General features: G+C 41.2%; 2 protein-coding genes and 1 long non-coding RNA gene across 5 annotated transcripts in view; 2 read left to right on the top strand and 1 right to left on the bottom strand.

Annotated features, from left to right (window-relative positions):
* The window catches only part of CFAP54 (cilia and flagella associated protein 54), a 105,866-nt gene extending 102,040 nt beyond the window's left edge, over window positions 1-3,826 (top strand). For both annotated transcript variants that reach the window (XM_083698503.1, XM_083698502.1), the window contains 2 exons: window positions 1,659-1,736; window positions 2,875-3,826. In XM_083698503.1, coding sequence (XP_083554629.1) covers window positions 1,659-1,736; window positions 2,875-2,994 — 198 coding nt within the window. In that variant the 3' untranslated portion in view covers window positions 2,995-3,826. The remainder of the gene's footprint in view (window positions 1-1,658; window positions 1,737-2,874) is intronic.
* Window positions 3,024-7,045, bottom strand: LOC310825428. Its single transcript, XR_014555308.1, has 2 exons — window positions 4,091-7,045; window positions 3,024-4,052 (listed from the first exon to the last, which is right to left on the bottom strand). It is a non-coding gene; the product is annotated as an uncharacterized lncRNA (long non-coding RNA).
* A 156-nt stretch (window positions 7,046-7,201) lies between these two features.
* The window catches only part of NEDD1 (NEDD1 gamma-tubulin ring complex targeting factor), a 28,511-nt gene continuing 19,698 nt past the window's right edge, over window positions 7,202-16,014 (top strand). Inside the window, exons 1-4 of one of the 2 annotated variants that reach the window (XM_083698656.1) lie at window positions 7,202-7,453; window positions 9,598-9,671; window positions 10,038-10,184; window positions 14,487-14,581. In XM_083698656.1, coding sequence (XP_083554782.1) covers window positions 10,046-10,184; window positions 14,487-14,581 — 234 coding nt within the window. In that variant the 5' untranslated portion in view covers window positions 7,202-7,453; window positions 9,598-9,671; window positions 10,038-10,045. The remainder of the gene's footprint in view (window positions 7,454-9,597; window positions 9,672-10,037; window positions 10,185-14,486; window positions 14,582-16,014) is intronic. The other variant, XM_083698657.1, reaches the window with a different exon arrangement.

Raw genomic sequence — 16,014 nt, 5'->3', positions numbered from 1 at the left:
AAAATTACATGTAACATTAAAGGCATGCCTGCCTCACATGCTTTGCTTTACCCATATTTTTTCTTTATAAAAGGCATCTGTCTGCTCCCTGATCTGGATAAGAACTGTGATGTGGGGAGGGGACATTCTGACTGTCTTCCAGAGGGCATTCCACATCCTTTGGGAACTTACCTTTGCAGAATGCTAATCCTCTAGACATTATTGGGATAGCACCTCCCACTGGAACTCATAGGTAGAGCCAAACAATCTGCCATTGTCAGATCAGTTCCTGGTGCAACTAGACTTCTCCACGACCTTTTCCCTCCGCAGGAGCTTATGGGAAATGGTTTTTAATTTTTTTGTCAGCCATAATTCCTAGACTTTTTGTTAGCAAAACCATATTCAGTTTTGTTTAAAAAAAAATCAAGAGAGACAAGTCTAGAAATTTCCTTGTGATCTGTTTGCGATAACATCAGTGGAGTGAAGTGTTGCCAGTACAGTTGTTGCATGATGAATGTCAAGGAAAAAGTAGACATTTATTTTCAAAGTAGGAGACATTTATCATGTGACACTCTTCAATATCTATTTTAATAAATGATTAATGATGCATGTGGTGGCATTTTACCTGATGGATATTGTGACAGCACAGACAACAAGTCACTGCTTTCATTATTGAAAAGCTGTTTTTTGAGTAGCTTGGATAACAAATATTTCAACCAATCATATAGTGTAGTAGGTCTAAATGGCAGATAGCACTGCTTTTAAAGGACCATTTTGATTTTTTTATGGAGTGTCACACATATTTTCACCCATAACTAAATAATCCTTGTATCTGGATAGGATGCACTAAGAATTTGGCTGGTGATTTGACACTGAAGCAGTGTAACCATAGGGCTCTTCAGACTGTGTTCCAGTCAACTATGTCCATGCAAATTTTTGGGACTGAGTTGCCAGATTATATGTACAATCCTTTAAATATAAGTTGATGATTCCACAGCAACATTTAGATTTCACAATCTAACTTGCATTTTGCCATAATTTGGATCTGGCCAGTGACCCATGCAGTCCAACATCCCGGTCTTACAATACCTATTGTATGCCCATAGGAATCCCGCAAGCAGGGCCTGAGCACAACAGCACTATCGGGCCTTTGCCTAATTAAACCTTCTGTGGTGGCCTTTTAAACTGTTTCTGTGGGGTTGTTGTTTGAGAGAGCAACTATACCATGCTCCCTGGCATGAATTGATGGCAGTGGAGCATGAGGTTTGCAGTTTGCCTTCCAATTCAGTTTGGGAGGCAGAGAATAATCACAAACTTTTGCTCTTCAGCTGAAAATGATTTCACTCAGCATGGTGAGGAGCACCATTTATAGCAAAAGATGGGCCCTGCCAGGCCTCTCCTGGTTTGTTTCTGTCATTCTGCTTGAAAAGAGGAAAGTTTGCTTCCCCGTCTAGATTTTTCTGCTGTTCCTGTTGAATACTTAAAAAGTCCATGAGGTTTTTTTCAACTATTCAACAGGACACCAGATAAACCCAGTGGTTTTCAACATTAGCCTTGCATCATGGTGACTGTGTTTTGTACATAATTACAGTATATAAAAAATAAGAATCTACCAAATATAATAGATTAAATGCATACAATATAATAATATTTATATTCCCCCACTTTGCTACAATTAGGAAATGGTCAAACAGTGTTTCTCTGAAATAAGAGCCTTGTTGTCTGTTGACCCGCATGAACCACCACCACTCACAGAGGTATGTTGTTCAGATCTCTTTTAAAAAACTTTTTTCCAAATGCAAACATCTTCCACATAATTTTTTCCACTGGTATCAGTTTTTATGAATACATATGGTCACATTCAAATTCAGTTTGCTTCTGCCTTTGTTCGGTGCAGCCAGATCACCATTTGCTCCCATTCTTTGCTCTCTCCTCAGGTCTTTTTGTATAGTTACATTGTGTTGTCCCTTCTTACCTTGTTTTTCCTCCCTTGTTACTTGCTCCCTCTGCTATGTTGGTCCATGAGCCCTTTCTCATTTCTTTCTCTCTTCATCTTTTCCTGCTAAAATTCAGAGCCTTCCCTAGGTGGGAAGTAGATAGCCGGGAAAGACTTGGTGGCAAGCTTTTATTACTTTTGTTTTCTGCATTGGGGTGGGAGATTGCAGGGAAGCCCCTTTCTCTACTGCTAAGGCACATGCTACCTCAGATTGCTTCACTTTTTCTTCCTCTTGAACAGCCACCACCCTTGGCCATTTTTTATCCTTCCGGCTCACCTGAGAGTCAGTGTATTGCATCACACTTTGCATGCACATGGCACAATGCTTTCAATGGTGGATTTCATGCCTGCTTCAGCCTCCCTTGTGCCTTTTCACCCCACTGGCCACAAACCCTCATCTAAATGGCACCATTTGGACGCCACATTTGGACTGCAGCCTCCAGTAAAAACCACAAGTCCCCGCAACAGCACGACTTATCCAAAGAGACTAGAAGGGCTCGATATATGAGAGAAAATACTGCCTCAGACCCCAATCAGGATAAGGGCCCCATTGGACATGTATGGTCGGAGCCTAGAGCAGGCACAAGTCCTTAATGGCTTCTCAGCATGCCTCAGGTCACACTGTTAGTCCCTCGGTGATTTTTTCCTTGAAAAATGGGTGCTGGTACTCACCATGAAGTTGTTACAGTAAGTGCCACACTTTTTAACAACAGCAAAAAAGAGGTGCTGGTACTATGTACCCTTGAGTACCCCCTGGAAAAAATGCACTTGTCTCCTCTCATTCCTCAGAATGAATTAAATTCATTGTGACTTGCTCTAACTGAAGTTTATATAGGATTTCAGCTTAATTCTATTAGGATTTTTTGGTTTATTCCATGTTTGTGCTTTCTCTTTTGCAGATCCCATTTGACATCACTTTACCATCAATAAAGAATTTAAGGAAATTATTTGAGCCAGCTAATGGGTGTGTGATAATTGCAGGAAATGTCTTCAACTGGATAGTGTCTTTGCTTGCTTGAGTAAACACTGGGGAGTAACTTTGTCATTCATTCAACCTATGCAGAGTTTACAGTTTATAGAGTAATATGCTGTCATACTGAAGCCAGTTGTAAATTCCCTATTCCATGAGATAAAGAATTGGTCTCTATTCTTCTCTGGAATCGATAAAATATTTGAGGCAGTTGTAATAAACATACATTTGGTGTTGTTCTTTTTGACTTCTAAGTAGTAGTTATCTATGTTCAGATTTAATTTACTATGTAAACTTTTTGATTTAAAATATTTTAAAATTTACACTCCACTAACTGATTTATGTTTCATTTTTGTTGTTCTTCTAATAGAAAATTAAGATTTTTTTTTGCTTCTGTATTTTTCCAGACTTTATATCCTCTCCATAGTTGGAACAGTTAGTATTCCTTCTCTTAAAGCTACCTAGTAAGTTAAATGTAGGTTTTTACATTTGTCTTAACTGCTTAGAAGTGATATTATTGAACCAGAAATGATTTTCTTACATGAGCTTCTGGGATTTGAAGACATTTTTTCAGTGAATGTCCACCTTTCAGTAGAGGTTGTTGCTTTTCAAATTTTGCAGGCTTCCATGATGAACAGCAGTTGGTTGTTATTCATGAATGTTCGAGCACTACTGATATAATGCAAGCTTTTTATTGTGCTATGTCCGAGCTGTACTCTGTAATTCAGTAGTACATCCAACTATCAATTAAAGTCTAAACTAACCAACATGCTAGTCCTAAATGCTTTACTTACTTTCAAATACCATTGTAGTTCCATTGTAGGTATTGCTAATGTTTAAAAATACTGAATACAAAGATATTAAAAATTATTTTAAAATCATGCTTGTATTTTAGCTTGTCACTTTTGATAGTATTTATTTTGCAAGTTAGAAATGTGTAAATGGTCTCCACAGTCCTTTCTCTTGGCATGCAGGCTGCTGGAGTAGGGAACTTTCCCCAAAAGCACTAAATTCCCTCATGTGAAAGTGATCAGGAGATGCATGCTTGAAGTGGGCAAGGCGAAAACACACTCCCTCCCATTCATATACATTCACAGCTCTCTCTCTCTAAACACACACACACACACACACACACACACACACACACACACACACACACTCTTTCCCCCTTTCTCACCTTGTCTTCCTGTGCATAGGGAAGTAACAAAGTTAACTGGTGACATAGGAAGAATTATGTTCCTTCATGGCCAACTCGCTGCAGAATGAGACATGTGAGGGTGTGTGACCTTGTGGTGAGCATGGCTTAAGGAGAGTGCCTGGAGCTGGGTTAAGAAGTTTAGTAGGCCAGATAAAGTCCATGGACTGGAGTTTCCCATCCTCACTGAAGTTACTGCAGCAGTGGCTGCATAGGGAAGAAAATGACATATCCAGCCCATATACACTCAGCACAGCTGTTTGGGAGGGTGGTAAGAATGTATAAGGACTCCCTCAATTCTAAATCTCCTTTTCTCATAATACATACTAGAACCTTCATCCAGTGAAGCTGAATATTGGAAGATTCAGAATAGATGAATAGTGAACTATCAACCCAGATACCTAAGACAAGTAGCAAGCGGCTTAGTTCTCTCTCTCTTTAGTTAAAAGATGAATGAAATTCCCTCATCCTTTTTCTGGTGCTCTCCAAGAATACCTTCAGCAAAAGGAAAGAAAAGCATTCCATATTTAGTTCAAAGATAAAAAGCACAGCAGAATAAAGACCCACTCCCCTTTTTGAGAAGGATTTTCGAATAGATCTTTATGTATCATAAGCAAAAAGGCACAAGCTCATTTTTAAAGCACTTTGAAGTTCTGCTTGAGGCATAGTAGGCATCTTAATTAAAATGAGTAACACAGTTTGAAAACCAGATTAAAGGATATATTAGTAATTAAATTAAAATCTGTTTTAGAATCACTGTCTTTGCACAACAATCCGCATGGTACCTGTCATGGCAATTAAAATAAACATTTAATATGACACTTGCCACATTTTTAAATAGCTTATGCTTTTAAGATATTTCTAATAAAGTAAGAATTTTCAACACCTCTTAACACAGGTGAAAAATAGTAAGGATGAGATTTTGATACTGCTGTAACTATAGCAACTGAAGCAAACATAGCAAACATCTGAGATTAAGAATTTGTTTCAAGTTCTAGAAGGATACACTGAAAAAACTACTACTCTAAGGAAGTTGGAGAAAAGCAAGTTCTTATGCAACAATTCAATAAAATAAATTGTATGTCTGAAACTAGATTTTCAAAATATCTTTTCATGTTTTATTATAATTCATGATTTGTTAAATTTCATGTCTGATGAATTTTTCAGATTGAATTTGAGAAATATCTTATAAATTAGGGCTGCAGAAAATAATTGACAAGCTCAGTTGGAAATCACAAAGTGAGTCAGTTCATGTCTAGATGCAGATGCACAAATGACCTGCCAGAGAAGTGGCAATAGGCCTCCTTTATACCTTTCCCCCAATTCCTCTGCCACCAAGATTTTTTTTTTTAGTTTATGAGGAATTCCATCATCACAGCTAAATTCATATGCTGCCCACCCAGCTCACATATATACTTTGGCCTAGGCGAAGGGAGAAATACAAGCTGCAGAGGAATTCCTAAGCCAGCCTATGCAAAATGACATGGCCAAGCTGGGGCCCAGTGGGTCAGTGCATCTGGCTGTTAACCAGAAGGTTGGTGTTTTGAGCCTACCCTGGGACAGCTGTGGGCAGGATTGCTGCATTGCAGTAGATTGGACCCAATAACCCTTGGGGTCCCTTCCAACTCTACAATTCTATGATTAAGAAACAATACAGGGCCACTGAAGACCATTGGCAATGCAACAGAACTGTCCTTCCCCACCCCAACTCAAACTTGTGAACAGAGGTTGGGGATTTGGAAGGTTGCCAGGATAATTGGGTATGAGGTGACAGGAAAATAGTGTCTTAGCAAGCTGTGCTGGGAAGAAACAGGGAGAATAAAGAGAGAGATCCCTCTCCTCTTGGGCAGGCTGGCCAAAGATAGGCTGGGAAAGATGCCTTCAACTTCAGTGCTGTAGGCTTGATCATGTGGTAACAAATCTATCAAAGGCTGCAACCATATACTAACTTACCTAAGGCTAAGATCTGTTGAACTCCATGTGACTTACAAGGCTGGCACAGTAAAATTCCTAGTTCCAGATGGCTTAGGACAAGGATCAGCACAACATCCATTCACACATTACAAAACATAAGGTTAATCTGTTTTTCAGCAGATGTAGTTTAGGATTCTGCAGCACATTCTTGCACCTAAATAGAAGTCATTGTAAAGGAGGATGGAGAAAAGACCCCTGCTCTCGATCCCACCTAGTCCAGCATTCTGTTCTCAGTGACCACCCAGATGCCTGTGGGAAGTTCAGAAGCAGGACCTGAATGCAACAGCAGCCCTCTAGTTACCTGCGATTCCTAGCAACTGGTATTCAGAAGGGTACTGGCTGTAGCTACGAATAGCTCAATTCTTCATGAATTCGCCTTATCTTTTCATGTGATCCAACTTGGCGTCCATCACTATGCTCAATCATTTTTGTTGCACATATATAAATCACATTTGATTCCCCCCCCCTTTCAGGCACCATTATTTTTGAGAAAAATTAATATGCTGCACCATGCCATATTATGGGAATAAATAATCCAGCCTTGTTTTTTTTAAAGCCTTGCCAAAATAAAGTAAAAAAACACCATTCATAGCCAAGTACAAACACCTTTGACTCTTCCATAAGCTTTCACGAAAGTTCTTGACTGAGTTTGAGAACATTCCCGCGCCCTGACAACTAAGCACCGGACGCGCAATACAAATTCAGTTAATTCTCATCATCATGATGGATCTTTTCACCGACATGAAACGATTATAAAGTGTTAATATCATCTGGCATGAACTTTTGGCATTCTCCTGATAGCGCGTCGGAAGAGCGCAGCCCAGCTGCTTTCCACGAAGTCTCCAGGGAGCAGCCCAGGCCGAACCTCCCTCCTGCTCACACAACGCCGCTTTTCAAATCAACGGGACGAAACGACGACAACAAACACACTCCGCCGCGTGACCTCACCAACTTCGTTGGCCGACGGTTCGGTTTGAATGGAAGCCCCGCCCACTTCTTCCTCTCTCCCCTCCCTCCTCTCCCCTTCAACCAGGGAACGCGAACGCGGCTCCTTCTTTCTTTTGTCCTCCCTCGGCTGCCGTAAACGAAATTCGCTGACCGGCGGGGGGGGGGGGGTAATGAGCCCAGTCCCGCGGTGGATGTTGGGACGGGCCGCTAAGTTGTAAGGAGCGCGGAAGCTGCGCTTTTAGCGGCCCCGTTTTGCCTCACGAGATAAAGAAACCGAAAGCGGCGGCTTGCTGCTTCGAAAGTTTGGGGCTCTTCTGCCCAGCGACCGGGGAAATGAGTCGCATGGGGTAGAAAGAAGATTTAACGCGGGGCGTCCCGGCCAAGCGGGGAGGTGAGGAAGGGGAGGCGGGGGGTGGTCTGTTATTGTGGGGTTTTGGGAGGAGGGGGAGGTCCCTGGCGGGTTACCTGACAGCTGGCGGAGTTCTCCCTCTGGTCCACGGCGGCGATTTGACACCTGTTGGGACACAGAGGCCCCTGATTGGCTGGGATTGGGCGCTTGTTTTGCCTTGAGGGGTGTAGGGACCCTTTGTCCTTTGGACTGGTTGACCCACCTGGAACAGCTTTATACGCCCTCAGTGAGAGGTGGGAGCCACCGGGTGGGGGTGTCTCGGCCCTCCTCCTCCTCCCCCCCCTCTTCTCCTTTGCCCCAGGTTGCTGCCCTTGGAACTACAGTGGTACCTCGGGTTACATACGCTTCAGGTTGCAGACTCCGCTAACCCAGAAATAGTACCTCGGGTTAAGAACTTTGCTTCAGGATAAGAACAGAAATCGTGCTCTGACGGCGCGGCGGCAGCAGGAGGCCCCATTAGCTAAAGTGGTGCTTCAGGTTAAGAACAGTTTCAGGATAAGTACAGACTTCCGGAACGAATTAAGTACTTAACCTGAGGTACCACTGTAACCAGAAGCGGCTCTTGAACTGCCACAGTGTCTCTTACAAAGCCGGTGTAGACTGCCCTATATGTACCCGCAGGTCTCAGGGCGGTTCACAGGATGAAATCAGAATATAAAACCACAAAGTACATAATCAAAATAGTTTAAACAACAACCCCATAACCTCCCCAACACATTTTTAAAGGGCATAGGATATCAATCAAATTGTTTCTTAGCATAAGAAAAAGCCCTGGTGGATCAGGCCCAAGACCTACCTACTTCAGCATCTTGCTGTCACAGTGGCGGTCCAGATGCTTATGGGAAGCCTGAAAGCAGGGCCTGAGTGCAACTGCACTCTCCCCTCCAGCGTATGGCAAATGAATAAACTAGGTTACTGCCACTGAATGCTTGACCCTGAGTGAGCAACTAGCTAGGCAGGCAGGTTGGAAGCAGGTTCATTGTAGCTTCTCCCCCATCAGCAGCATAAGTGTTGCTCCATCCAATTTTTTTGTCACACAAAAATCACATTTGTGAATGGAGGGGCATTTGTAGTCTCATATTGAATGTGGAAACCCACACACCAATTTCACTTTATCTGTTAACTGGTGGTAAGTAGCAATTCTATGGCAACGTCATAAATGCTCCTACCCCTATGTATAAACTCTAGGTCTTTAACTGGTGCCTTGGGACCTAGTATCATCTGATGTAAGGTGGATGTCAGCAGCAGTTTAATGCTTTTCAACTGAAGTTCTTATTCTTACTATATACTGGTTTTAGTAAATGTTCTGGTACATGGGGTCATGAAGAGTCGGACACGACTAAATGACTAAACAACAATAAATGTTGGGTTGTTTTTACTATGTATTGATGCAATTAAAAAAGCTATTTCTAAGCTCCTTTGAATCTGTTTAATCAATACAAGCAGGTAGAAATTCTATAATAAGGTGCATGGGGAGCAGATAATTTCTGGATTTTCTTTCTGAACTTGTCTGCTGCCTTACAATTTAGTGGGACAGGCATCAGAATTCAAATGTGATTTGCCCACATATTTTTTTCCAGGCTTGTCCTGAATAATTATTGTTGGAAATTGGCAATTCTTTGTTTTTACTGAAACACAGATTTAATGGTCGAAATTAGATTGATACAGGAAAGATCCACATAAGATACCCTTCAGTATATATCCTGCAGTAGCTGTGCTACATTGGGCTGTGGTTTGTGACAGGTCTGTTTCTATAGTGGTATCCCAGCTGTGGATCATAAATGTAGCAGGGCACCTACATTTTTGAATAGAGTTCACTGCCAGATGAAGACATACCTCTTCATCAAGGCTTTTGGGTGCACTTGTTTTTGGTAACTGCTGCTGCTGCCCATTCTGGTATGGATTTTACTTCTTCTTAATCTCTAATGTTGTGTTTTGTAGTTTTTTTTAATGTAAACCATCCAAGGTCATTGGTGGTAAAGAGGAGTATAGAAACTAAATAAATAAGGCAGCCAGAACTAGCATTGACCTAGGCTGTAGCTTTAAGGATGGTAATATTTAAGAGCTCTCTCTTCTCTTTTCTCCTCTCTCCCATTCCTTTTTCCTCACATGTTGTGTCTTTTTAGATTGTATGATTGAGGGCAGGGCCTGCCTTAGAACTGATTTTGTAAGCTGCTCTGTGCGTCTGTTTGCCTGAAAGGTGGGTATAAATGCTGTATTTAATAATTAAAAAATTGAATAAATAAATCCTGGAATGTTCATAATTCAGAATGAAATCAGAATGCATCTCAACATATGATTTTAATTGTTTTTGACTTTATATTTTGTCTCACATGGAACTTCAAAACAGGTGTTTATTTTCATAATTGATCTGATCATTTTCAATCAATTAGCTGTGAACATAAGGCAGCACCAACAGGAAATGTCTGGGCTTCAAATGTTTTCCATAACTTAACCTGCCTAGCTTTACACTTCTGTCAATTATAACAAAGCATATTTTGTCATTTAGAATAATTTTTAATAGGTATGACCAATCTCACCTGCATTTTCTTCTTTCTGCTTACAGGTGCAGCCATGCAGGAAAGCATCCGATTTGCTTCATCGGGAGATGATGATGTTAAAATATGGGACGCTTCATCCATAACTGTAGTGGAACAGTTCAGTCCCCATACTTCTTCACACCCAGTTAGCTCTGTATGCTGGGGCAGCAACAGTATCCTTTGCCACTTCATGAGGCACAACATCTAGAGCTATAGCACTCCTTGTTTAGTGGCAATTTTTAGTTTTGTCTCTGGAGCCAGTGAGCTGTGCTTTAATACAAACAAACAAGCCACAGATACTTTTGCAGCGCTAATGAGATTTAATTGATATAATTAATGTCCTATAGTAGCAGCATTTACATGGATTTTGGACATTCACATTCATAAACTATCATCCGTTAAATAGCATCTGTGCTGTAACAACTGAAAGAATATGAATAATAAGTCAGCTCTGTTCTTTAAAATTCCAAACACCCCTTGCCTCCGGAGAGAGTGAAAAGCATATGTGAGAACAAATGTGCTCAAGAGCAAAAGCTGAATTTATTAAAGTATGGATATGGAATGCATTTCAAAGGTGTATGTTCCATTTGAATATACTTGGTTTACTTCTTACAGACTGCCTTGGCAATTTGGTTCAATAACAGCTTAGTTTAAACCAGGGGTCAGCAAGGTTTATCTTGCCTGGGCCGGATTGGTCCCACGGAGATCCCTCTGTGAACCGGATCACGCGCATGCCTGCGTTTTTCTGTGTCTGCGCAGACGTGATGTGCAGATGTGATTTTCGGTGCCGCGGAAGCGAGTCCCTGCCGCACACGGTGCCAGTTTAGTGCAGTGTGAGAGTGGGCGGGGGCGGCTCGGGGGCCAGTAAAATGACCTCCGCAGGCCGCTTCCGGCCCATGGGCCTTAGGTTGCTGACCCCTGGTTTAACTATCTTCCTCCTTGTGATTTCACTTGGATACAGGTGGCTATAAATACCTCCCCTTGTGTTCCTCTTCATGCCTCTCCTCCAGGACACAGAGGAGGAACGGTTATATATGTGTACATATTCTCGTTCTCAACCCCTAGAAGCAGCTGCCATTAGTGCTGCATTGTTTCTCTAATGTTCAAGGGAAAGACTGTGGTAGAACATGTGCTTTGTGTACAGAAGGTCCCAGGTTGAATTCCTGGAGGAGTATGCAGTGTCCTTACACAGTCTTTGTTCTTGAGGCAGTATGCATATTTGTTTCTTCTTTCCAGGAGGGATATAAGATGAGGAAATAAGCAGTGCCAGGGCTTTTTCTCCAGATATGCTAGATATGGCCATGCTCTGTAATATGAGGGCCCCACCGCAACCCCAGAGTCCTCTGCGACTGCACTTAATGGTCAGGGGTCCTTTACCTTTTTATGTGCAAGTGAAGCTGCATATGTCCAGAGGCTCCCCCCTTATTTTAGTTGGATGATGTTCCATTTTTGCAAATGCAGTTCCTTATTGTGGTTTTATAGCATTCCAAGTATAGATGAGCATGTGTGGTGCTTTATTTATGGGCCAGAAGCTCTGGCATGTCATTGTGCCCATAGTGCTGTCCCACTGTTGCATGATCACAATGTGTATATGAGCCACCAGTATACAGGTATACAGTATACAAGCCACCAGAATTTCCATATTGCCTCATTGCTTGAAACACTTTGGTGCTTGGATTATTTTTTGTATTTTTATCCACTCCCGCCCCCCCCCCCCAGGAGCTTAAGGTGGTGTACGTTGTTCTCCACTTCCTTGTTTAATCCCCACAACAACCCTGTGAGGTGGGTTAGGATGAGAGGCAGTGACTGGCTCAAGGTCACCCAGTGAGCTTCATGGCTGAGTGGGGATTTGAGCCTGAGTCTCCAGGTCATAGTCCAACGCTCTATAACCACTGCACCACACTGGCTGTCATGTCTTAACCCTAAGGAATTTTTATTTTCTTTTTCCTAGAACAGAGTGAGGAATCATTTCCCACCTGGGCAGAGCCCCAGAGGAACTAGGACTGAAGTCTATGCATTAGCAGTTTACTTAATGCAATATCATTTCATTGATTAGGCATTTGGCAGGAGACTGCAAAAAAGTACTGTTTTCTGGGTGGCTTATTGGATTGGTTATTTATGGTTCTGTTTGCTTTTTAGAAAATATATGCTATGGCTACAGTGTCATTTATATTTTATTTGACCTCTTTTATCCTCCAAACCGTTAGATTTCTTTAGATTGTGAGCCCTTTGGGAACAGAGCTGTTAACATTTAGAAAATGCTGTAAGCCGTTCTGAACCCATTTACCAGATGAGGATATACATCTAATAGAAACAAAAGCTTAGTTCAGCTAAAAGGTACCCCAAATGATAAGAAATCAAGTGATTTCACTTGCATGTGTGAACCAGCCCTTAGTAATGGCGGTGTTCAGCTGTTCGTACAAAATGCCTGATTCCAGTAGTTCATTGTAGCTAAATGTCCTTTGCTTCCTAGGTAGGGATAGTGAGTTTTCATACCAGGTATTCCATTCTTTTCTGTATCATAGACATCTTTCTGACCATGCACATTTGATTGGGTGCATCTTAGAAGATGCTTGATGGAGCCTTACCTGCCGTGTTTATCATTAGAATGATGTCAGGGGATAGTGCAGATGAGGCTGTATACAGGCAAGCATAAGAATGGTTTGCTTGGATAATGCTTGGCTTTCTTATTCATTCACAACATGTTTCTGTTTGTAAGAAGGTAGGTTTTGGATGTTACAGTAAATTTAGCAGTGTAATTTCTACTGAAAAAGAATTTGGTCAAAAAATACCCTCTTGATTGTAATTTGGTGTAACTTATGTCAATACTGTATTTTAAAACTGTTGTAACTTGACCTGGGACCATATAGTGAAGGGCATGTAAGAAAATGAATAATGATAACTGAAGTGTTTATTTTTCTAGGTCTTGAATTTTCCTTGAGTTGACAACTGTCATACAAAGGAAAATCTCCCAGAATAAATAGTATCATTGAGAAGGGACACTAGTACATACCATTTTTGATAAGTCTGTGTTCTGTGTCAGGGAGTCTTGTGCTTTTCCAGAGCTGTCACCCAATAACTTAGATCTTCTTGCTTCTCCCCCCGCCCTGCAGTGTGTAGGTGCCATTCAGCACAGCAGAAGCTGCTTTGAATTCATCTGTTCCTCTAATTGCTGAAGGCTTTAGTTACTTCGGGATGTCTGAGCCATTAAGTAGATCTTGTTGGCTGTTCAGGATCAACGGTACAGCAGCTTGTCATCCTGTGTTGAGTTAGACAAGCTTCAGCGCATGGAAAGCAATGTACTAATGTACTATGGCGCTAAGTAAGGAAATCTCCTTAGACGTTTTCTGTTTTGCTTAAAAGTGACAGCTAAATGTTAGAGATGAAAGTTACCTTGTACACACCTGAAGTAGTGTGCTGCAAAAGTTCCTAAGCATACAGGTTTTTCTTCTTTTCTAAAGGCCATGCCTTTCATTGAGAAGCCACTTGGACACATTGTTTGCGACAATTGTTTAAAATAAAGGATTGGTAATACCTGAAAATCTTAAGCAGTTTAACTGTTTATAATGTAATTTGTGTTGCTGCAGCATGGGGCAGGTGTAAGTAAAGGAATCCATATCACTTGTTTGTGGGCAAGGGAGTATTCTAAAGCACACCTGTATAGCTCAAGCAGATGATGGCTTGTAATAAACAGGGAAGCAACAACACCAAAGCCCTGTACAGATTTCAGCTGGCAAGTTTTATATGGAGGAATTCCATCCAGACTTCAACAGTGGCAGTCAGTGTAATACTGAAACTTAGGGGTATTTATCTGCTTTGGTTTTATTGCACTTGTATAGTGTTTGTTTGAAGTGGGTGGATGTAAGTGAAGGGGGAGGTGTTAGAAATAAACATTCTCTACATCAACAGGCTGCTGTTCAGGTTGTGGCTTAATGTCTTGATGTAATTTTGTGGAACGTGTACTCAGTTGAGTGTTAATATCTTGGGCTGAAGATCTGGAGATATCAGTTGGCAATTCCACTGCTTAGCATTCACACAGCTAACTTTAGAATGCATTGGATCACTACTTTTTGCAAACATATTTTTTTAATCGCAAAAATACTAGCAGCAAATACTGCTTTGAAATGGGGATAGAATTTGTGGGCAAACTGGACAAACTGGACATGGAATAAGTTGCACTTCTCTGTTAGAGGAGTATTTTTTAAATCATAAACTTGTGTTAAATGGATGCAACGTGGAGTTCATCTCTTGAAAGGACAAATCCTCTCAAAACTGGAATGTTTTCGCATTTCTGCTTTCTTTTCTTCATTAAACAAAACTGCATAGTATATAAAAACTAACAAAGACACTTGAATCAACATTTTTCTGTTTTGAATTTTATGCTAGCATATGTTGTTTAAGGGGCTTGGATTAATACTTTTCCCTTTTCAGCTACTATATAAACTTTGTGCTATGTTCCATGACACCTGTTTCAGATAATTTTCTGGTCACTGCTTCTGCTGCTGGTGATAAAATAGTGATTTCAAATGGTAAAGGTAAACCAGTTCCACTCTTTGAGCTAGCTGAAGGGGTAAGTAAAACAGACTTGTTTCTTTGGAGCCATAGAATGTGACTTTTTGCATGTTTACTTGGAAGCAAGTCCCATTGTGTTCAGTGGATAAGTGCACCTTTTACCTTGGAGTAAACCCCATTGAACACAGTGGGACTGACAGAATAGACACAGATAGGACTTACAGTTACTTCATCTATTCCCTCTTTCAAAATAACAGATTTTTAAAAATGTAGTTATACATAAGTATATATGTGGAGCACAGGATGATCCTAAAAAAAATACTTCAAAAGGTCCCATTGTCTTAATGGAGAATGCTTCCAGTTGAAAAACAAGCCATATTGCCTACTGCCTCTGTAATTGACACTTGTGCAAGCCAAGGAGTTGTACCAAACGTACATGACACAGTCCTCGGCCAGAGCATTTGTGCATGTAATTTGTATACAGTATTATAATGAGCTACTCAAATTTAAAATTGAGTAAAGTTGACATTGCTCTGTGTATGCTTCAATTTGGAATGCTAACCCCACAAGTGCAGTGTTAAAACTAATGGGGTTAAAAGGATGCTCAACTGTTGTTTACTGAGTTCACTGTGCCTTGCATTTTCTTCCATCTGACTTCCTGATTTCCAAAGTCTAACCGATTTTGGTACATGTCTTTTTACTCCTCTTGTAGGCTGCTGAGTGCATATGTTCATTGACCAAATTGCAGTGCAATTTTATAAGTGCACATTGCTAACTTGCAAGCGAGTCACATGTTGTCTGAACAAAATCTGGAAATTAATAAAAAGGGAAAATGGTATTTCAGGTATTCACTGGGGCTGGGCTGGAAACTGGGAAAAAATCGGAAGTGAGAGAATTTTATTTGCCATTCTAAAAAGAATATAGCTTGCTAACATCTTTGAGTGAGGACCACAGAGGCTGGCTTTGTTTGGATGCAACTCTAAAGCAGGGGTGACTAATCTGTGACTCTCCAGATGTTGTTGCACTCCCAATTCTCAGCAGCCTCAGCCATCATTGCCAATGGTGAGAGATGATGGAAGTTGTAATCTAGAGGACCACAAGACAGCACTCCTCCTGTTCTAAACTATGCTTTAGCACAGGCATAGGCAAACTCAGCCCTCCAGTTGTTTTGGAACTACAACTCCCATCATCCCTAGCTAACAGGACTAGTGGTCAGGGATGGTGGGAATTGTAGTCCCAAAACATCTGGAAGGCCAAGTTTGCCTATGCCTGCTTTAGCATTACATGGAGGAGCTGCAGTGAACATTAGCTCATGAGTTCCCCCTTGGCTCTTTTCCAGCATGACGAAGAGGAGGATTTTTGTGTTTGATATTAATTTCCTTTTAACTTGTCTGATGAAGCTAAACAAATCGTGGCTAATCTCACTTATGCTTAGTTGAAACAAACCAGCCTTGTAGCTTAGCCACAGTTTGTCTGGCTTTGGACATCATG

This window comes from Podarcis gaigeae (assembly GCF_964106915.1).
Source record: "Podarcis gaigeae genome assembly, chromosome: 10".
NCBI lineage: Eukaryota > Metazoa > Chordata > Lepidosauria > Squamata > Lacertidae > Podarcis > Podarcis gaigeae.
This window is presented reverse-complemented; position numbering and strand designations above follow the sequence as displayed.